This window comes from Physeter macrocephalus, chromosome 12 (assembly GCF_002837175.3).
Source record: "Physeter macrocephalus isolate SW-GA chromosome 12, ASM283717v5, whole genome shotgun sequence".
NCBI lineage: Eukaryota > Metazoa > Chordata > Mammalia > Artiodactyla > Physeteridae > Physeter > Physeter macrocephalus.
Window position 1 is genome coordinate 47,888,013 of NC_041225.1, and position 23,694 is coordinate 47,911,706.

At 44.0% G+C, this 23,694-nt stretch overlaps 1 protein-coding gene across 1 annotated transcript in view; it reads right to left on the reverse strand.

The window, feature by feature from the left end:
* Nucleotides 1-23,694, reverse strand: part of ALK (ALK receptor tyrosine kinase) — a 737,057-nt gene that overhangs the window by 492,166 nt on the left and 221,197 nt on the right. Inside the window, exon 4 of the mRNA XM_028496593.2 lies at nt 3,848-4,012. Coding sequence (XP_028352394.1) covers nt 3,848-4,012 — 165 coding nt within the window. The remainder of the gene's footprint in view (nt 1-3,847; nt 4,013-23,694) is intronic.

The following is a 23,694-nucleotide window of genomic DNA, read 5'->3' on the forward strand; positions in this document are numbered from 1 at the left end:
TCCCGGACCGGGGCACGAACCCGCGTCCCCTGCATCGGCAGGCGGACTCTCAACCACTGCGCCACCAGGGAAGCCCAAGATCATCACTTTTTATTATCTTGCTGCTCTGAATTGTTTCTCCCTTATTATTCTCAGCTACAGGGGCAATAAATTAAAGTTCATTCAGAATTTATACTGCTACCGTTCATTATCTGTGATTGGTATTATCTCACTGCCTTTCTCTGGCCCTTCTATATCCCCTGACAAGAAATATTGTAATAAAGCCTAAATGCCATCCAACCAATAAATGTTGAGTTTAAAACACAAACAAGCAAAAAAAAAAAACCTCTATCGACTACAGTGCCTTAAAGGGCACTCCATCACTCCTTTTTATCTCCACCAATGGTATTATTTCTGCCGAAATGACAGAGAAAGTGAGATTGTAAAGAGTTGAGAGCTAGGTCCTTGCTTTGCTGCTGTCTGGATCAGGCATGTCATTTTCTCTTCCCTCACCTTCACCTCTTTCCTTGAAGGGCAAGGGACATTACAATACATCAGCCTGCTTCATGAGGAGCAACCCTACTTCAGAAAACAAATAGATAGCGATGTAATCAGTTGACTCAAAAATCAATGAGTGGTCTATTACTGGAAATTCTGAACACCTCTCAGTGATCTTCCAGAAGCGTCCCTACAAAAGCTGGGAGGATAGTCTCTTGTTTCTAAGACTGACCAAGGCTGTGGAATATAGATCCCTCCATTAGACCCCAAGAAAAATAAACACAAGTATCTGACAATGGTGCGATTCCCCCAAGTTATGTTTGGATGTGTCTGTTCACTAAAGAACTTGATAAAATGAACTGGTATATCCACAGCGGCTTTGTCATGGTTGTTCCCATCATCATCTTCAGTAATGTGAGATTCTACCACGCTAGGAAGAGCGGTGATTTTTCAGAGAGATGGAAGTTGGCAATACTTACTAAAAAGTGGAGATTCGAATCCTGGCTGATTCATGTAATGGGAAATGGTTCACATTCAGTGCATGCTCTGGCCCTTGGGACTCAGCTTTATAGAAACATAAAGGCCTCAATATATTTCCACAGTCAGGACCACTGAGAAGTGAGTATTTCTTTCTTCCCTCTTCTCCTTCCTTTTTTTTTCTCACAGTACAGGGAGTAACATGCAGATGCCAAAGATCATAAGATAGAGGATGGAGGAGGAGAAACAGGTCAGAGAGTGGCAATACATAATCTATTGGCACTGCTTTAAAAATTGTTTAAAAATTTAAAAAGCACTGATCTTCAAAGTTATAAAGTCTGACACCACAACATCTGTGGACAATTGCCACTTGTCCCTCTCTCCTGATCTCACTGAACTGCGATCACAATTCAATAGTTATCAGATAAAAAAACTGTACAATGACCAAAAATGCATGTACTGCCAGGACTGTTTCTAGAGGTTAGGAATTGGGATCCAGAGACATCCTTAGGGGTGGCTGAATGGGAGTACGCCTGAAAAAGGGTCCACACCAATAGCAGAGTAAACCTCAGAATCACCTGAGAAACTTACACAACCATAAAATAAAAGAGTCCCATAGAAGTCAAAGCTGCAATGACATACTGTATTCCATCCACCAGATGAACAAAAATGACAAAGTCTGGCAATACCGGGTACTGGTGAGGATGTAGAATCCCGGATGTACTAATACATCACTAGAGGGAGTATAACTTGGTGCCACCACTTCGGAAAATACATTGGATTATCTATTGAAATGGAAGCTGTACCTTGTGACCCAGAAATTCCACTCCAAGTTCTACGCTCTAGAGAAACCCTTGGACGTGCATACGCACCAAGAGGCATGCACAAAAATGCTGACAGTAGTGTTGTTGGTAATAGCAAAAACCTGGAAACAACCCAAATATCTAATGACAGTGGAAGAGATAAATTGTGGTATTTTTCTGCAATGGATGCAAAACAAAATGAACCACAGCTACATGCATCAAAATGAGCAAATCACCGAACAACAACATTATTCCATTTATATAACAGGTTGCAAACCTAATCTATATGTTGTTTGAGGCTATATACATAAGTGGTAAGGCCACAAAGAAAGCAAATGAATGATTAACACAAAGTGCAGGATAATATTTACCTCTGGGGAAAGGGAGAGATTTTTGATCTAGGTGGGGGACAGAAGAGATCGTAAAGGGACTGACAACATTCAAATTCTTACACTTGGTGATGAGAATACAAGTACTGATTTTATTGTAATCTTTAATCCTTGCATATATGTTATATCTACTTTTTTGCACATGCTAGATTTTATAATAAAATTTTAAAATCTACAGATTTCTAGGCTCTATCTCAGATCTAGTGAATCAGAATTAGGCTATAGCGCTTAGGAAGTATTTTTTTATAAGTTCTCCAGAATATTCGGATGCGTTATTGGGTTAAGAGCACACACCTACACACATACACACCCCACATTACACAACAGTATCCAGATGAAAGCAGCTTAAAATATGTATCAAAGTCAAGAAATTTCAAGAGAGTCATAAAAATAGAAAAGGTCATCCTGGGAGAGTGTGTAGAAAAGAAAGGTGCCTCATAGTTCAGGGCTCAAGGCTGATGGAGAAGCCTGGGAGCATTAGTTACTAGTTATTAGTCTCCCATGAGCATACTTGAGCCTTGTCCCTGTTAGTTTCCCAAGAGCATCTGCCTGAGATAATCACCGCTAAGAACTGGGCCCACAGCAGGCTGTCACCACAGCTTTCGCTACAAAGACAGAAACATGATATGGTAAAAAGTATTCTGGTCTATGACTCATCACGGCAGACATCTAGACCTGTACCCGCATGTATAAGCTGATCTTTAGCAAGTCGCTTCCCCTCTCTGAGCCCTAGCTTTCCCATCTGTTCTGACTCCCTCACAAAATTGGAATCCAATGAGACAGTGCAGTTGGAAGGGCTTTGCAAACTGAAAATACTACTCTGAATGTCCAGTAAGTCCAGTACTATGTCAGTTATCATTTCTTCCTGAAAGTTAGAAATATAGGCGGTCTATTCTGGGTCAGTAAAGTTTTCTGGGTCCAAGGAATTGGAAGCTCTAAGATTTGCCTTAAAGAGACCTGAGGCAGTGCTAGGGCTTAGTGCCTCCACATCCCTCTCTAAAAACTCAGCAAATATTTAACAAGCACCAGTACTTATCCTCAGTCTACCTCTTCCAGTCCTGATAATTTAGAAGACGATGTTCATAAACAGCAAAGAACTACTGGAAGCACCTTGCAGAACTAATATGCAGTCTAAATATTCATTAATGGCTTTGAAACTAACACTTAACTCAGTTATACAACACCTTCCAAATTAGGACTCCCAGATTTAGCATATAAAAATGCACAACACTCAATTACATTTGAATTTTTTAGTATAATTTGAACAATTTTTAAGTACAAGTATGTCCCAACTATTGCATGAGACATACTTATACTAAAAAATCATTTGTTATTCACTGGAAGCTCAAAGGTAACTGGGTGTCCTGTGTTTTAACTGGCAACCCCATCCCAAATGAACAAACAGATTAACATTTTCTTCTGTATCTTACATTGGGAAATCTGCATGAAAGAGAGCTATGAAATCCTATCTTCTTTCATTGATAAGAGAGTAAAGGGTTGGATTGATCCTGAAATTGGACTTGCAACCTCCTCTTCCTTGTATAGCCCAAGAAGACATGAAGAGGCACAGATATTACAAACAGGTTTCAAAGGAAACAGGACAGAACAGGGGTGGAGAAGCCTCAAAATTTCAAACAGAAATAGACATCCCAGCCCCATCCTGGCCCATCTGGGACACTTTGCAGTGGCCTCTACCTTTACCTCTGGGCATCTCCTTGGAGTGCTCCTCTTCGGGTCCATCCAACAGGTCCATCTGGGAAGCCTCCTCGGAAGGGACACGGCGCCAGGACCAGCTCTGGTTCCCAAGGTTGTGTAGTGGAGGGGAATACTCCAGCTCACAGGGGAAGTCAAAGCTGCACTCCAGACCTGCAAGGACAGCCAATGGTCAGTGGAGCAAACTGTCTCCCAAATGTGACCTTCCAGCCCCACTCCTCCACTCCAGGAAGTTGGCCTCCACCTCACCCACAACCTTCACCCTAACGAGGTATGGCAGGCTGTCAATTCCACAGGTGGCTGAGCTCCATATGGAAGAAAAGCAGACTAAAAGAGAAAAAAAGTGTTCTTTATATAACTCAGATTATGGGAGGTATCTTCACAGAAGGCAGGTAAAAAAAGAGCTAAACAAGTCGGACCATGAAAAGTTTTGCATCTTGTAAGGTTACCTGGTGACATGGAGAGGGCCTGAGGTCAAGTGGGCAGAGCCTGGCTTTGCAACCAGATGGGTCTGAATCTAAGTCAGGCAAGAAAATTAACCTCTCTGGCCTGAAATTTCCTCACTTGTACATTGGGGATGATAATTTCTACCTCTGGAGATTGCTGTAAGAACTAGTAGTATAATTCATTATCTATACACGAGTCTGGTCCACAGTTGATGCACAGGAAAAATCCTCATCAGGATCCTAACTGAGAAGAGAAGGCCAAAGGGAACTTAAGCTACTCACAACCCTGTTTGACAGCCCTATCATCCATTCTTCAACCACCCTCCAGAGAGGAGTGCCAAGGCTGTGATAGCTAATCTGAGTTTATTCTCTCTTGGGGAGGGAATGGGGAAGGTCACTGGATAAGGAGAGAGAGAAGAGGCAGAAAGAAGCTGTGTCCTGGGACTCTGTGTGACGCTTTCTGGGTTTCTTTGCATGAATCATCCTTGTGTCCAATCATTCCACGTCTGCCCTACTTTTAGGATACACTCACCTTCTCTTTCCCTCGCCTTGCTCATTGTTTATTGCCCAAAGTGGCTGAAGTACTTTGTACCTAGAATGCTCTCAATGCTCACTGATGGATCAATAGAATATGTGCCAAAAACCAAATTAGTCATCCACCATTCACTTCATCATTTCCCTTTAGCCCTGGGCATGTGAAGAAAGGGAAAATTTGATATAAAGACCATTGGATGGGAATATGGGGAATTTGATTGGTATCCAGGCTTGGCCAGTCTCTTCTCACATATGGAACTTGGTGCCCTCATCCGTAAATAAGAGGTTTAGACTTGATGATTCTAGAAACAAGTACCCAGTGAAACCTGGGTTCCAGCTCCAACTCTGCCATTGATTTGCTGGTTACCTTGAATAAGCCACTTAACCTCTCTGGCCCTTAAATTCATCAAATACAGAATGAGACCCACACTAGATGTCTTCTAAAGCTCCTTCCTGATTTGACTTTTTTTTTTTTTAACATCTTTATTGGAGTATAATTACTTTACAATGTTGTGTTAGTTTCTGCTGTATAACAAAGTGAATCAGCTATATGTATATCCCCATATCCCCTCCCTATCCCAACCCTCTAGGTGGTCACAAAGCACTGAGCTGATCTCCCCGTGTGATGCGGCTGCTTCCAGGTAGCTATCTGTTTTACATTTGGTAGTGTGTATATGTCAATGCTACTCTCTCACTTCATCCCAGCTTACCCTTCCCCCTCCCCGTGTCCTCAAGTCCATTCTCTACCTCTGCGTCTTTATTCCTGCTGATTTGACTTTGTGAAGATTCCAAAGTCCTTGCTCTCAGAAGGGTTATAACTAATTTGATAAATCAATCTGTGCGGTGGTGCTAATGACTACTAACTCCCAATTATCATTGTGCATTTTAACAGCTGCTTCTGGAGCTACTGCTACCTTGATCTCCAAGATGAGTCTCCTGTTGGGAATTTCAGAAGGCAGAGGAGAAGTAGGCCAAGTCTAGTGCAGGTAGCCAGTCCCTGGAATGTCCTTTAGTTACACCATAGAAGATGGCCCTGCCCTGGAGTGGGAGCCAATTCCCACTGACATTGGCCAAATGATCTAAGTTTAGGGGGGGGGAGAGAAAAAAATCCTTCAATTACCCTTCTATTAAGTATCTTTCTACTTCTCAACCAGCAGAGATTTATGTACCAGCTGCTCTCCAGGAGCTGCCATCCTTCTGGTCCTAAGGTTAATACCACGCGCCCTTTCACGATTCAGACAATTCACCTTTATAATGTCAAGCTGAAACAGGCAGAGCTAGCCTTGTTTGAGTTGACAGGCCACTTGCTGCCTACATATTTTATCAGCCTTGAAGAATTTCTACCTGCCTCTGGGGGCTGAGCTGCTGCTATGCGTTGGTGTCCATGAATTGTAGGCTGTCTTAATCTTCAAGACTTGCTTGCCAGGAACCTGGTTTGATAGCAGAATGCAAGGAGAAGAAAACCGATCCAACATTTTGTACTTTGTAGCACAAAAATTATTCTTATAACGAAAGGTGTAGCCATTAAACCTGGCTCCTTTGGGGATGATTAACAAGACCCATCCACATTAGTGAATGATCAAGTCAGAAGGTGGGAGAGAAAGCTATTGGCCACCTCCATCCCACATCAACAATTACTGGTACCTTTCCCAAAGCTTCAACTTCTGAGGCCCATCCTCCATCTTGACTTTTCTTCTCCAATTAAAGTCATCCTATTTCTATTTGGGACAGAAGTGTGGCATGCCAGCTCAGACACTGCCTGGCAAATGCGCTCTGTGTGCATATTAGACAAACAGACAACAGAATATACAATCCCAGTCTCAAGTGCCATCAATCCTTGGATCTTTGTACTCTGGGGAGTCTGATAATCAGCTGTGTTTGGGTCAGACCCTGCCTAGTAAAACAAGCTAGGCAGATACTCCTGTTATCAAATGGGTTCATTTTGAAATTCTTGCCCTGAGGCAGCTTCTCTTTAGCTGTCAAAGATGTACTCTTTGGCTTTAAATAGGAATGGAGTTAACTTTATTGCTCATTTTGGGTGAAATCAGATTGGGCTTTTCTATATTCTGATTTAATTTCTTATAAAATTTCTACACAGGTTTCTCTCTCCTGAGCTAGCCTCTGTGCCTTTCGAGCAATAATACCTGGGATTTGTCTTCTCTAAAAACACCAGGTTAAGCCTCATTTTCCTTAGGCCTTTTCTGAGTTTCGAGACCTAGGGTGCTTCTTGGATCTCTCTCTTTAGCCCTCCTCTGACTCCGCCCCTTTGTGGTGGGTGCTCTCTCCTACAGGCAGGACTCAGAGGGGCTAAGGGTTTCCGTGAGGTGTTCAGCATTAAGCAACCCAGTGGTTGAACAGGTCCATGCCCAAGGAGAGGGGCGGGAAATCACACTCACTGACCCCAGCTGTCTGCCAGGGACTGTGCTACGGAGTTTCTTATATCACTGTATTTAATCTGCTGAACAAAATTGAGAAGGGAATTGTGTCTTCTCTCTAAAGCTGAGGAAACTGAGGCTCAGAAAGTTTACTCTACTGGTACAAAGACCAAAGGACTACCCTAAGGCAGAGCCAGAATGTGACCCAGGGCTAGTTAATGCTGAAGATCTAGATGTTATTCATCACACCTCCACAGCTTCAGAATTTTAATCCAGGTCCAACAGATTAAATTAAATAATACATGAGAAACCTATGAAGTGCTATATTTCGGTTATTATTAGATACTAAGTCTGCAACCTTTGCATATCTGTAAAGGATTCTGTACTACCCTAAGGAGACAGATCGATATTTCCTCTGTGTCAGGTCCATTTTACAAAGTGACTGACCTTCGGAAGAATCCAGAGATTTCGACCTTCCTTTTTACATACCTGTTTGGAACCAAGAGAATCTAACTTTCCAGAACCTGCTTAACACATAGTTGAAATCACTGCCCCCCACTTTCTAGTCACTTCCATCATGGAAGAAAGATAAAGTAATGGAATCTTCTGGAAATAGTTGGCCTGCTGAGAGGAGTGTCAAGTACTGTGAAGGGAAAGGTCTTGGTAGAGCAGTGAGGATAGTTCCAGGCTCGGTCCTGCACACAGCAGCTGAGGGGCCTCAGCACATCCATTCCTCTTTCCGTGCCTGGCTTTCTGCCTTTGAAAATGAAAGAGATGGGGCATACCCCCTCTACGGTGCCCTCCATCTCTGAAGGTCAGTGATTCTATAGAGCTCATCTTTGGCCAACACAACCAAACCTACAGACCGTTGGTCCCCTCACCCTGCCTGCCTCTAAACGAGGGCCTGCTGTCATCCCTAAAGCAGGTTCCCCAGGGAAGGAGGTGGAATGTGCATCACACTCCATGGGGTCTCAGTTTGCCTCAAGATCGTCAAAGAATTAAGAAGGAGGGTTCAGGCAAGTTTTACAGATGACTGTGCCAGGGTGAATGTGTGTGTGTGTGTGTGTGTGTGTGTGTGTGTGTGTGTGTGTGTGTATGTGTATTCATGCATTTTTATCAGTCTGTACCCATATTCTGAAATCTTCCAGGATATGAATCATATTTCAAAAACCGAATTAACAGTTAGCTTCAAGGAATTGTTCTAGTATAAAACACAGCCATTCAGAAGAATGGCACAGTAACCCATCAGAAAAACCCTGTGGTGGCCCTGCCCGGAGTGATGCAGTTCCCTTGGCTGTAGTGAATTGGCAGTGACCAAGCACCTTGACACTGAATCTGAAGGTGGAAATCTAGCCTCTGGGAATGTGTGAAACTACCAAAGCAATCATGCCCAACACCTGTGCCTAGGAAGCCAGCCTTGGCCACTTGGGCAGAGATGGGGATCTTCCCAGCCTGAGTTACAAGAAGGAGATTGCATGGAAGTTTCAGACACTGTCCATAACACCACAGAAGGGTAACAGGGAGACGTGGTGTACTTTGGACTCTCAGGTCTTCCCTTGGGTGGACTTAGAAAATCCAACAGTCCTCCTATGTATCTAGATTGGCCTCAGGCTCCCCAAAAATCCCTTAGATCAAGGTCTTTTGTACCTCCTTCATCCTAACCCTGTAAACCTAGAGACCTCTCACTAGTTTCCTAAGTCTCCTTAAGACAATTCAAATTAGGGGACCAGCAGCCTCCTTTAGATTTTAAGACATGCCTTCCAAGGCTGGCTGGTTTCTAGATGACCACAGGTGGCAGATGCCAGCCTGGGCAGGTCCATAGGAGCCCATTGGTTGATGTCGCCCAGGCTCAGCCCAGCTTGAGGAATGGAAGCAAATAACACAGAGTGAAAAGCAGAGTCATAAAAAAAGAGAAGAATGCCATGTTTATCAATCCCATGATACTTCACCCTTCATTTTGTCTCTTATTACACGTGTTCCAGAAGTCAAGCTTGGGGTTGGACTTATGCTCTCGACTCTGGTAGCACGGGGTATATGTTTACAGAAGAGCCCAGACAGGGGGAACTCCATGAAGGCCTGTGGGAAGTACTTTCTTAATTGATAACATTTACTGAGGGCTTACCATGGTCAGACAGTATGCCACGCACCTTATATCATTATCTTATTGAATCCCTATGAAGTAGGCAGGACTCTTATCCCCATTTAACAGAGGACGACACTGGGGCTTAGAGAAATGAAGTCACATCTGAAGTTACTCAGATAGGAAGTGACTGATTGGGCTTCCACTGACCTGCTTCCTCCATGGGACCACAAGGCCTTGATGTCAGTATTTCACAAACAGGGAATTATGAATTGAAAAGGTAGCAGAAAGACCTCCCCTCATTTAGAGCCACAGACACCAACAGGAGTCAAGACCTGCAGTGAGGGAGGACAGGAACTGGGCCCATGCAGGGACAGGCAGGGCCACGCTGGAGGCAGGGCAGAAGCCAAAGCATCTGAGCTGCCCTTAAAGGCCCTGATCCCACCTTAACAAAGTCGGACCTGGGATACCCTAGATGAGGACTGAGTCGGCGTATACATCCATAAGATCCAAGTCTTAATCCTCGTAGGCATGACTCAGGAAGCCAAGCCTACAGGTGCATTAAAGTCTGGGGCTCAATGTTCGCGTCTATGTTTCCTGACATCTTCTGGGGTATCCTTTGTGTTTCTTGGGTAGGGCTGAGGGTTACAGTTAAGGGAACTGAGAATGGGATGGGCAAGTTTTCTTTGGCCATCAGGGGCCCATGAGAGAGTTTATCCAACTGTATATTGGCCCTGGGATCTGCATCTGAAAACAGAGAATTATCAGGTTTGCTACTAGTTTAAATATAGCAACATGATTGTGATTTTGCCTTGAGGTTACTTTTCTGTCTCTAGTTATCTTGACCCAGTGTTTAACTACTGGGATGCTGATAGCCTGACACGGGGCCTGATGCCCCTCACTTGCTGAATGGTGGTCTCTCTGGTCCTATCCAGCTCTGCAGTCTTTTCCTATGTGTCTCTGCCCATATGTCTTATTCATTAAGCAACCTTAACACCATCATGGTTGTTTCTCAGGGATAGGGCACAAGACCTGAGATTTGACCCCAGTCCTGCCACTTGTCAGCTGTGCAGTGCAGGGTACTCTCTCCCTCTCTCTCTCAGTCATCTTAGTGATAAGACTAACTTCCCAGAACTGCTAGGAGGACTCAGTGAGATGATGCATGTGCTTGGAATGGAGAATTTCCAGTGCACATTAGCTGATTCAGAATTTGCATAGCCATGCCCTTTTGAACACAGCTTTCTGTTTACCAGGAGAAACAGTATTTATGTGGGGCAGTCAACTGATGGCACATGGCCATTTCCTTAGTATTCTGCTGTACCGTGGGAAAGTCGGTATTTGTGCCTGAAGGTGATATTCGCAGAGTCAGCTGTTAGAACTTGAAGTGACATTTGAGGTTGTTTCTTCCATTGGACAGGTGAAAACACCAAGACCCAGGCAAGGGAAAAGACTTATCCAGGGTCATGTGGCTGGTCAGGGAGTCCTTCACACACAGTGCGGAGGGCATTTCTCCCGGCTGTGGAGGCCTTTCCGAATGCCATCCTCTCCAGTAAGCACCAGGCCTGGGCCGGGCTGAATTCAGAGTTACTGAATCACCAGCTCTCCCCTCCTCAGGCTTGGCTTATTGGCACATTTAAGCTGAGGCTGGATTGATTCATGGGTGGCATATACAAATGCCAATGTATTCCTGACAAACCTGATTTGTGTATTCAGTAAAGGACCATGTGAAGCTTCATACACATGTGGCAATCTTATTATAGGTGGCCTTTAGAGGTCATAAAATAGAGCTTTATATTTGAAACTACAGTTCATTACATAAAGCTCCAGGAACCAGCATTCTCGAAATACTGTCAGTCCTTAAGAATTGTATCCAGCTCAAGGGAACTCCCTTGGCTGCCACCAATCCTGAGGCACAAAGTGGGGTCTCCTTTTCTCAAGGGATTCCCCAGAACTTTCCAATTGTTGACCTCAAGGTCATGAAGGACCTCGAGGACCATCTTAGAGGAAGAAACTGAGGCCCAGAGACATGATGGGGCTTGCCAAAGGATGCACGGTGGGTGAGTTGCAGGATTGATACTAAAATCCAGTTCCTGACCTTGCAATTTTTACTGTTTTCATTCAAAGCTGTGGGTAAAAAACAAACAAAACAATACCTTAAATAATTCTTAAAATTCTAAAAAAATCTATACTGTGTTTTTCTGGAATAAGCTGGCAAAAACATACATGGCTAGGTTTCAACCATTTCCCAATGATTTGATGGCTCAGATAATCTCCAATAAGGCTTTCTGGCTTCTTTCATCCTAAATGTCCTCTTCAGCCAACAAGCTGCTTTTTGATGGTTGCTGGAATCTCCTGCTGGAAAGCAAGTCTGTGCACAGGCCAGAAGCTATGGTGAGAACAAAGGGAGGAAAAGGGGTGGCCTAGGAGTGAAATGGGAAGATCACTAGAGTATTCTTGGAAACTCTTCTGGCTCTGGGCCAATCAGCCTTGTGCTTTTGGGCAATTCCTTTAACCACTTGAGTCTGGATTTCCTCGTGGATAAACCAGAGAGAATTATCACAGTAATGATGTTGATAAAAATAATAAAAATAATAATATCTGCTGTGACAATCAAATAAGGTAACGAATGTGGAAGTGCTCTCTTACCAATGAGATACTGTATGTGGATATCATTACCACCTAGGGCCTGTGCTACAGAACACATCAACATCACTTGATCTCCCTGTGCCTCAGGTTTACCACCAGGAACCTGGAGATGAGCTGAACTGACTTGACCTTGGAGGACTCAGGGAGATACTATCTAGAACAGATACCCTCCTCCCTTGCCCTGTTTTATATCAAAACCTCAGAGGGGCACCAGGGTGTCCGGGAGGTAAACGGAAGCATAGATCCTGCGTGCGGTCTGGCTGCTCAAGGTGAAAGCTTGGCTCTGTCACTTACTAGCTGTGTTATCCCATGGCAAATTATTTAATCTCCCTGTGGCTCAATTTTTTCACTTTAAAATGGAGATTAAAACAGGGGCCACCTCAGGAAACTGTGAGGAGGATTAAATGCAATACACACATCAAGCGCCTGGCGTGGGGACTCGCACATCGTTTGATTATTTTACTAAATGATGGCAGTCATTGCTCTTGCTATCCAGGTGGCTCCAGGCTCAGCCACGACTGAGGGGAGATGAAAGGCATGTCCAGCACCGAAGGCAGAACTTTGACTATGTCAAACTTTGTTGAAGCTCCTCACTCAATCTTTGTTTTTTGATGTGCTGATCAAGCTTCCCTTTGGAAGTGAAGTCATGCTAGACCTTGAGTAAGAAGAAGATCTAGGTTCTAGCCCTGGCTCTGAGGTGTTACTTCAAGCTAGTCCCTTAACCTCTCTAGGCCTCAGTTTCCTCATCTGAAAAATAAAGTAGTGGAATGAAACGAGTCTCATCCATCTCCACCATTCTAAGACCAATTTTCCCTTTGGACAGATGGCTGAAGCAAGCTCTCTAACTTGGTTCTAGCCAGCTGGTCAGCAGAATCCCAAGATTCCTGACTTCCAGCTCATGCTCAGATGATTAGAGACTTCCACTCTCCCTTTCTGGGTTCTCTCCTAAAGGAGCACTTAACCCACCAGTCACTTTTGACGTTAATCCACCAGCTGCCATCAACATCTTGTCACACACTTTATAAGACCTGCCCCCCGTCTGCCCCCCTCCCACCAACCACTATTCATTTGTCGTTGTGTCCCAGAACTGAAATCATTCAATTCTTTCCCACCGCTTGCCCCCTACAATGCATCCGGGAACCAATCGCCCAATTCAAGACATCTGTTTAGCTCACTTATAAGCTGCAGCGAAGAAGGGCCAAGTCTCCTTCAATCAATTACTTATATAAATGCAGCCTCGGAAGACAATCTCAGAAGAGGATGCGTGCGTATGCCTGCCCACAATGGTGGGAGATTGGCACAGAAAGCTCAATTCTCATTTCTCTTATCTGTGGCCATAACAATATTACAGACTGAAGAAATGGGACTTGGCTCTTCATCCCAGAACAGAAAATTGAAAATAATTAAACTTCTGAAGTTAACAGCCTCCTCATTTTATAGGTGGGAAAACTGAGGCTCAGGAAGGTGAAGTGACTTGGCCAAAGTGGAATGGCCTAGGGTCTGGAGAAGCAGAAAGCTAAGACCAAAATCCAGATTGGACTTCCAGTCCAGTTTTCTGCCTACAATTTCCAGGAAGCATTTATGCAGAACATGGTACCTCTAACAGAATGAGGCCAGCTCCAGACAGCATGGTGAACACCTTGGTAATTTGTACACTGCTCAGCATGACATCCACCCAGATAGGATCATTCCTGAAACTAGATGGTTGGAGGAGAGCTCTGAGTAGTGTGGTAGCCCCAATAACTGGAAAAGGCTGATGGTCCTGGGAAGCCTTGGCCTCAGAACATGGAAGATGGTCCTCCCCACTTACTCTTCTGTCTCTTCTGGTGAGGATCTCCTGAGTGTTGGAGGTGAACATGAGGTTCCTCCCTCATGCCAATCTCAAAACACAGGCTTCCCTAGCACAAACCCTGTGACCTTCAGAAACTCCTAATCCAGTGGGAGAGATGGACTTACTCACACCTGGCTCTCACGGTAAGCAGACCTGGTGAAGCCAGGAGGACACGGAACAAGAGAGACCTTCTGCCTGAAGGATCACAGGCTCAGGGAGGAGGCAATTTTTGGGCTGCATCTTGAAGGATGGAAGGATTTTGACAGATGAGAGAGGTTTAGCTAGGAAGTTGTTAAGAATAGAGGAAGGAATGAGGTTATTCCAGGGAAGTGGGGAACTAGTATTGCTTATTTTTATGTAGTTGTATGAATTTTGAAACTGGACTGCATAGCATTAAATTCCAGGTCAGATAGTATCATGGTTAAAGGTAAAGTGCTTTCAGGTTCCAGAGGACAAAGTTAGGGACTTAAAGAATGTTAAGGAAATATTTTCTAGCAAATAGAGCCATGCCACCAAAATGCAGGCTATTGGCTTCTCACTGGTGGGTCTGATTACTCTTCAGAGAGCATTAGTGAAGCACCTGTGCTCCAGCACATGGAACTCTGTCCTCATAGTCAGTCCTGACAGTAATGCCGTCAATTAGGAATCATGACCATTCCCATTTTTCAGATGACAAACAGAATCAAAGAGAGTGGCTTGAGTCACTGAGAGTAATAACACTCACAAGAATCAGAGCTGGGAATGAATTCCACAACTCAATCCCAACTTGAGTTTCTTCCCCACTGTTCAAAGAGAGGCTGGGACATGTCTTGCTTGGATGTCACAGAGGAGATTCAAATAGGCAACTAGGAGGTGAATGAAAGACCTGTGGTTCCCAAATCTAATCCTACAGTCCCCAGGCCCCAGAATCTTGTTTTTAAGAAGCTCTCCAGGTGATGGTGAGGCAACTAGACTGAGCCTGGATGTGACTTTACCCACACCGGGATGGTACGGACCTTACACTGATGCAACCCTTAGGGCAGCATGAACCCGCTGGGCTGACAGAGATCGAAGGAATTAAAGTGATGATATGAGTAAAGCAATGCTCATAAGTAACATGTGAGGAAATTCTCTGCAGCCCAAGTACTGAGGAAATATGAGCCATCACCCACGCATCTGCTATGGAGGGTTAGATGGGAGCTCTGCCAAGCAGGCAGCCTGGGTGTGAATCTCAGCTCTGCCACTAGCCCTGGGAAGATCACTGACCTCTCTGTGCCTAGTTCCTCAGCTGTAAGATGAGGCTGTTTGACCAGACTGCTGTGGGCCCTGACAGCTCACAATCTCCATGAATTTCTCACAGACCAAATTATTCTAGGCATCTACTCAAATGGGTGGGTTAAAGTCTTGTTAATCTGAGGGCTCTTCTGACATGAAGTTTTGCACCTGAGATTGTTCTTGACAAAACATTTCATTTTAAGAGGATTTCCTCTCATTTTTCTCACTCTTGATCAGTTGTTTTCCTGCATATGTTTTAGACACATGTCTTTCTAGACTGGTTAGAAATGCTCTGTATACAATATCTCAGATGTCCCAAAGCTGTCAAAACAGAAATTTCCCAGCTCACTCATGTCTGCTAAATATGCTTCTTTAGAATGAGGAGAAAACAAACAAACAGAAAAACAACCTACCCAAAGTAGTTAAAGACACAACTTTGACTTCTAAATGAAAATATGCCCAGGCCAGGAACTGTTCTCCCCTTACACACATCTTTCCTGAAACCAATTAATATGACTTTAGGAATAAGAGGGTTTATGGGAACATCCATACCTTTTACTAAAATAGAGATCCTCAGGGGCAGAAAAGCTCCAGATTGGGAATTGAGAGACTCAAGTATACTCCTAGTTTGCCCCTGGATTGTTCAGCAAATGTTGCAATTTCATCTAGTGTATGTTTATTAAGAACACAACCAAGTACAAAATACTGGCGTAAGTACTGGGGATGCAAAGGAAACAAGATGCAGATTACTTGACCTCTAAGGGCTTACAGTCTAGGAATCATGATGATTCAGGGCCACACATAACTAAGATATGAAGAAAAGTGTGACATCAGACATGCAAAGTGCTGTGGAAAGACATTATATAACCTTCCTTAGTGAGAAAAATGGGAACAATGAGGTCTACAACCTTGCAGGTTGTTCTAATTTGGGGTTAATTTGGTCACCAGCTGTGGGGTGTGAACACTCACTATATGGTTTCCAAAAAGAAGCTCTACTAAATATAACAGACTATCTCTTTTTTTTGAAGAATGAATAAGGATTTTATTTTATTTTTTTAATGTTTGATTATTTATTTTTAAATTTACATACGGTAAAATGTCCTCATTTTGGCATACATTTCTAGAAGTCTTGACAAATGCCACAAGCTTAAAAGCCTTATTTCCCAAGTAAACCTTCCTATTAGGTTTGATGGTTCATCAGACCCAGGGGTATTGCACATATATACAAAACAATCATACAAGTATTTAAGCAGCACTATTCAGATGGACAGTTAGGACCATCTTAGGCCTATGATAAAAGTGAACTAGGCTAGAATCTCTATGAGGGGCAGGAGCAAAGAGCTTGGCAAACTGTAGACACCCATTGGATGAGTGGATGTATGACAGATAGATGGCAGACTAGATAGATAGATAGATAGATAGATAGATAGATAGATAGAAGTGACATTTATCATCTTCTCTACCTTGCGTTGGATAAATTAGACTCATCCATGATTGCTTTATTATGTGACCTAGTTTACACTTGGGCCATAAAAAGGATGAAATACAAACTAGGAAAGTAATTTGAGTCATAAGAAACATCTGGGGAGTCCAGGGTTTTGTGGAATCGGTGTCACACAGTGGGATTCTTGGAGAATTTGGGATGTTCAGGAAACAGTCAGAATGTTCTCAGATTTCAAGAGGGGGATGATACCACCCTAGTGTTACAAAAAATACCATCAACTTTTTCCACAAGAAAAATTCCAAGGCGAAAGAGACTCAGGGTAGCCTGGGTACTCAGGAAAAGCTCTGAGATAGAAGCAGGGACTGAGCTGGGCCTTGCAAGCTAGAGCAGGTAGAATCTAGGGAGACAGGTTAAAGGGAAGGAAAAACAAAACAACTGTGGACAAAATGGAATGAGAAAGAAGGAAACATGGGGGAAGGAGGAGGTATGTAAAACAGAAAGAGTATTTACCAGAGTAAGGAAAGGCCTTCTCACAGTCCTTGCTCTATGGGTGGCTTCGACACTGTTGCTGACTCCCACATGTAAAATTCTTGACCCGTTTGGTTTCTGTGGCTATTCCACCTTCTGGTTCTCCTCCTATCTTTCCTATTTCTTCGTCTCTGACTGTTTGTCATGCTCCTCTTCTTCTGTTTACTTCTTAAATGCAAATTTCTGGATCCCTTCTGGGTCTTCACCCTCCAATCACAGCCTCAACCATAGCCTATGCTAATAATTCTCTATCACACCTCTCTCCTCAAAGCCAAGACATGGATTTACAACTCTCTACTGGCCTTCTTCACTTGCATGTCCTGAAAGCACTTCAAATGTAACTTGTTCAACAAAGATCTCACCATCTTCTCCTCTCCCTCTAGATGTCGTGGTCACCATCTCTCCTTGCCAAATGTTTCTCCTCCTCCCTACTCTGATAATGGGATCTCCATCTACTCAATTACTCAAGCTGGACTCTCCCACATGGGCAACCAAGTTATTCTCACCTTATAGCCAGAATCTCTCCCAGGTCCCCCTCCTGCCCTTCCTTTTCCAACCTATGCTTCACATGTAAGATCATATCTAAACCCTTAGTACACCCAGAAGTAACTGTTTCTCCAGGCTCATCTCTCCCAGACCATCTTTACCCTGTGTCACTGGGCTTGATCTGTTCCTGGACACCCCTTTGCACATGCATTCCCTCTGCCTGGAAAGCCCTTCTCACTGATCTCAGTGGTGCCTGGGGTCCAAGGCCCAGCTCAGCAGTCTCTGTCTCCAGAACATCTGCCTTCCTAAGTCCTCCACAGAACTGTCTTTCCCTCCCTGTGTTTCAGGGAGCTTTGGCCATGCCTCTGTTACTGCACCTGTCATACAGCAGGCATGTCTGCCTCTTCCTCCTTGTACTATTTGTATTTATCATGGCCATGTCTAGAGCAGAGCCAGGCATACAGCTGGTGCTCAAAGAATGTTTATATACATCATCCCATTCTCTGGGACACTAAAGGGGAAATGATGCAGGCAGATGGGTAGGGATGCAGAAACAACCCTCAGGAGGAGGTTGCTCAAGATTGGAGCAAGCTTCAGGGAGCCACCTGCCCAGGTGTGAGATCTGAGACCATGTTAACAGGAGAAAGAATACAAGGCCAGGAGACCACACAACCCTGAGTGATCCCTTCCACATTGTCTATCTGTTGGTCTGTCTCTGTCTCTGTTGCCCCATTCATCTCTCTCTTTCCCTTTTGTCAATTCCTTTCCCTGTCTGTCTGTGACAGTCATTTTAAATGGATCTCTTTTGACTTGTTTTCCTTGCTTTTGTGTCAGTTAGTTAATCATTCTTTTATTATCTTTTAATCTGACTTGTTTCCTTTCCATTTCTCCTCACTCAGTCTGCCATTAACATAGAGATAAATTGTTGTTATTTATTGAGTGGGTCTATATGTCTTTATTTTAAAGGCAAGGAATGTGATCAAGTGGAGCATTTTAAACAAGTATCTCCTTGCAACACCTAAGCCAACTGCTTTTCACTTGATTTCCACAGACTGAGTTCATTGGTTCCCAGCAGGTCACTGGTCCTCAGGGTAACAGATGTTCCCTGTTCTTTGTCTTGTATGAATGCTGGCACTGCTGTCCCCTTTGGGACTCAGCCTTTTTGGTGAATACGTGCAGAGCCTTGTGCTTACCATGTTGTAGATAAAAATACAGAGGCAAGGGCTAGGAATGAACTTGACTTCCCAGCTCAGTGGAGCAGGGCTGGGAAGAGAACACAAAAAGGCCTGGCCTATCAGGGCAGAGGAATTGGTAAGAAAGCTTTCAGCCCTGACAATGGTCCACAAGGGATGCTCCCTTGTGGAGCTGCTTTTCACTGACACCAGGCTTTTGAGAATGGCAGATCACAGCCAGCCACATTAAATATGTAATTTCAGAAATGTGATCAAACTGACTTCCTGCCAGAGCTATGAAGCAAATCCCACGGGGGGCTGGAGGACCTATTTGTTTTCCATTTTTGATTCTGTGGTAGGTTGATTTTTTTTTTTTTTTTGAGAGAGAGAGATTTAATTTACCCAGTTTTTTCAATCAAAGAAATTGATACATTAACAAGACTGGGGATGGTGGTAGCAGCAGCAGGGGAAGTAATTAAAAAGTCTAATCTTTCTTTGTTTCCAAAAGCACCAGTCCCTAAATTGGATGGGTCCCAATGGGCTTGAAAGCAGACAAAGTTTTAATTGAACTTTTATTTAAAGTCCAACAATGGCTTTGTTGTACCCTGATGCTGAGATTTTGGGAGGAATCTTTCTTTTCCAGGATTCAATGTTCTGGATGTTGGAGGACTGGAGCGATGAAGGATTACATTCGTTTACTAGGGCTGTCATAACAAAACACTACAAAATGGGTGGCTTCAAATAGCAGAAATTTATTCTCTCACAGTTTGGGAGGCCAGAAGTCTGAGATCAAGATGTTAACAGGACCATGCTCTGATGGCTCTAGGAGAATCTGTCCCATGCCTTTCCCTAGCTTTTGGTGGTTGCTGGCAATCCTTGGCATTCCTTGGCTTGAAGATGCATCATTCTAGTCTCTGCCTCCAGTTTTACATGGTGTTCATCCTGTGTGTCATGTCTGTATCTCTGTTTTCTTTTCTTATAAGGACATCAGTTATATTGGATTAGGGCTCACTCTAATCCAGTATGGACTCAACTTAATTGCATCTACAAAGACCCTATTTTAAAATAAGGCCACATTCATGGACACTAGGGGTATATTGAACCCATAGCAGGGACCAGAGTCTATGATAGGGAAGGCAAGACTGCCCATGGTGCCTGGGGGGGCCTACATCCATGTCTAGGAAGAGGTGAATTACCTGGCCTACCTGGGATAGTCTCAATTTGGGGACATCAAGCCTTGGTCCTACAGCTGCCCACATCTTGGATATCAGATTGGTCATTCAGTCCAAACACCAGGTTGTCCAGGGAATGAGAGCCCTCTCCATAGAGTGGGGACTTCATCTTTGAATTAACTTTTTGATGTGGTAGAAAGAGCACTAGACTTGAAGTCAGAAAATCTGGGTTCAGTCTTCTCTAATGCTCACCAGCTCCATAACTTGGGAGCACGGTTAATAAATGTCTTCAGCCCTCAATTTACATTTCTATAGAAGTGGGATATAAAATAATTTTCACCCACCACAATTTTATGACAAGCTTAAGGGAGAAAGGGGGGCGTGGAAGAGTTTTGCAAAGTATCAAACTTTTTTTTTTTTCAATAAATGAAAATCCTCTTTCTCTGCCTCATCTGGGTAGAAACTTTGGTTATTCTGCTTTAAAAGGTGATCTGATTCTTCATACACCCAGAATAGGCAAACATGAATTAAAGGTGGGCAGGATATCATCTGCTTCTGTGGCTCTAGAACTCAAGGTGATTAAAACCCCCAGGGGCCTCAATCTCTTAGCTACCTGCAGTTACCAAATAAAACAGGTTTTTATCTGGGTAGGGAATTGGAGTCCAATCCTTTAACCAAGCCTATAAATAAGTCTTAAGGCATCAGAGCTGGATGATAAAAGGAAAAAAAATTCTTTCTTTAGATATCCCCCGCCCCCTGCAGCTTCTTCAAAGCCTTGGGGGAAGAATGTGCAGCTCTGCTTGTTGATGAGGAAATTAGCAGGCTCCCATCATTCAAGACAAGAGACAAGAAAGAGCTAGAATCTGATACCAAATGCCATTGAAGAAAATATATTTTACACAACATAAAAGGCCCCAACGTAAATTAGAAGAAATATGGGGACACTTCAAAAAAGTAGGTCAAACTTTTTCCTCAAGCAGATAATTACAGACTGGGGTGAGTAAATCTTATTAGCCTCTCTCCACCTCGTCTCTTCTCATAAAACACCCATGAAAAGAAAGCCATACTCAATTCAGGACTGGACAAGCCTGCCTGAGAGGGAAGGCCCGCCACTGTCTATCATGATGCCTGTGGTGGGGTTGCTGATGCCTACTCTTGCCGCCCTCTCCTACCTCCCCCTCCAGACGTCCCCTCCCACCTCCACCCCAGAACGCAGGTGAAGACAGCCAGCCAGGCACCAAGCTCCACCACTCAGGGCCCGCATCGACTTGCTGAGTCTTGGTTACTTCTCACTGTCTGAAGAACTAACCCTTCAGGCGGCAATTTTCCAGTCAAATTTCTCTGCCCAAGTTTGAGGTCTTAAAATTAATGAGGTTGTTAACATTTCTTAGAATGTCTTTTGCGGCAGTTGAAAGGTGTGGATTTATCACCAGTGAGCCTGCTGGCTTCTTTTGTTCCTAGAGAGATATGGGCTGAGCCCCGCAAACATCTTTAAGAGAACAGGAGTCTCAGTCTTCAGTTTGCTCTGCTGTGTGTCTCAGGACTAGTCTTCAACCTCAGTGCCCCAGAGGTGCTCTTTGTGGCAACGGGCTGACCTCCCTACAGGATTGTTTCTCTGGACAACAAGCTCTGAGAGCGTAGGAGCAAGTCTCACTTATGTTTGTTTTTGTATCACCTCTAACATTTGGCACTGAACCAGGCGGTGGTGGTGGGGACAGGTGGGTCCTTATGAGTCTCAGCTGAATTAAATATAGGAAGAGATGAAAAGGCTCTGAGATTACCACTGCACTCCGTCACGGAGCCACCAACCAAGAATCATCTATTCTCACCCTGTGAATCGGTAACAATGATGGTGCTGACTTCAGCACCCTCACTGAGCATTTTGGCAAGGCCTGACCAATGGTTTGGGTTCCCTCCTCTGCCAAGAAGGAAAATCATGAGGCTTCTAGGCTAAAAGGAGCATTTGAAAGGAATCCTAGGAGTCTTGCATATCTATTCCTTTGCCCAAGGAGCATGCCACCCCACCCTCATTTTACACATGAGATAGGTGAGGTCCAGGGAGAGGAAACAGGTCTATCAGAGCCAAGCAGTGGGCATGTAGCAGTTTAAATAAGCTCCGGTGGTTTTCTCCTTTCAACCTGAAATCTCTTTCTAGATGTTTCAGAGAGAACAAATGCAATGTCCTCTGTGTCATGCAGGAGGCAGACTGGCCTGTTTTGGACATTAGAAATTGTGTAGATACTGAATGACTTTGAGAGCAAATTCAAAAAACGTTATGCAAAGACTGGTTCTATCACAAATCTGGTTTTACAAAGCAATAACAGTATAAAGGACCAGATTTCAATTATTTATAAACACCTGCCCTTATCCTAAGATGATACTCAGTGTCTGGCTTAAATAAAATCAAGAAGTAATTCTTATCTGGAATCTCCTGACAACTACTGATCTTCCCCTGCAACTGGGGAGGCTTAGCAGTATAGCAGGAAACACCCCAGCAGAGTACAATTCTAAACTGCCCTAGGGTTTTTCATGCATTTATTTTTTTAAGTTTGAAATGAAGGTACAATTAATATGAACCAAGACTCACTGCTCTATGAATGAGGCACACTAGCAGGTGGAAGGTCTGTTAGGTGGACTTTAAAAAGCTCAGGCCCAGGGGCAGAGACTGGGTGGCAGGAATAGGTAAATATGCCCAGAAGGGAATCTACAACTCAGAGTATACCAGGTTCATAAATACTTAGTTGAAGCAGGCCTGATGAGTGAGTTCCATCCCTGAAGGCCTCTGCATTCAGTTATCATGCACAAGCCTCTATGAGTTTCTTCTATGTGATGGGATAAAGTGGGGAGCAAACACAGATTTGTGCCTGCCCTCATGGGGTTCACCCTAGAGGAGTTCAAGAGAAGAAAAAAATGTCCAAGTTGAAATACATCAGCTCTCCTCCAAACCTGCCCTTTCCTCTGCAGAGGCCCAGCTCCTGTGAGCTATTAGGATGAACATGGAACATGAGGAATGCTACACCATGTAAATATGGCCTCACCCTAGCAGTCTGCATAGGTAGCTCCCTAGGAGAAAAAGTGAAGGGAAGAATTCTATTTTTGTAGTTAGAAAATCCACTTTGTATGATCTTATTATGCTCAATTTCTGCATCTGTAAAAATGGAATGGGACTTGGCCTCCTTACCTCTGAGGTTGTTGCAGAATCAAATGAACTAATACCTAGGGACACGTCTGGGTACTTTTAAGGAGGTATCTAAACATAAGGAAATCACTTGAGGGGCCCCAGAAGACCCTCATAATAACAATCCTCTCTTCAAGAGATCACTATTAAAAACACTCATGAGGCGGGAGAACCAACTTCAGGACACTGGTCCACAAGAGACCTCCCAGCTCCACGTAATATCAAACGGCGAAAATCTCCCAGATATCTCCATCTCAGCACCAAGACCCAGCTTCACTCAACGACCCACAAGCTACAGTGCAGGACACCCTATGCCAAACAACTAGCAAGACAGGAACACAGCCCCATCCATTAGCAGAGAGGCTGCCTAAAATCATAATAAGGCTACCGACATCCCAAAACACACCACCAGACGTGGACCTGCCCACCAGAAAGACAAGATCCAGCCTCATCCACCAGAACATAGGCACTAGTCCTCCCAACCAGGAAACCTACTCAACCCACTGAACCAACCTTAGCCACTGGGGACAGTCACCAAAAACAAAAGGAACTACGAACCATTAGTCTGCAAAAAGGAGACCCCAAACACAGTAAACAAAATGAAAAGACAGAAAAACACACAGCAGATGAAGGAGCAAGGTAAAAACCCACCAGACCTAACAAATGAAGAGGAAATAGGCAGTCTACCT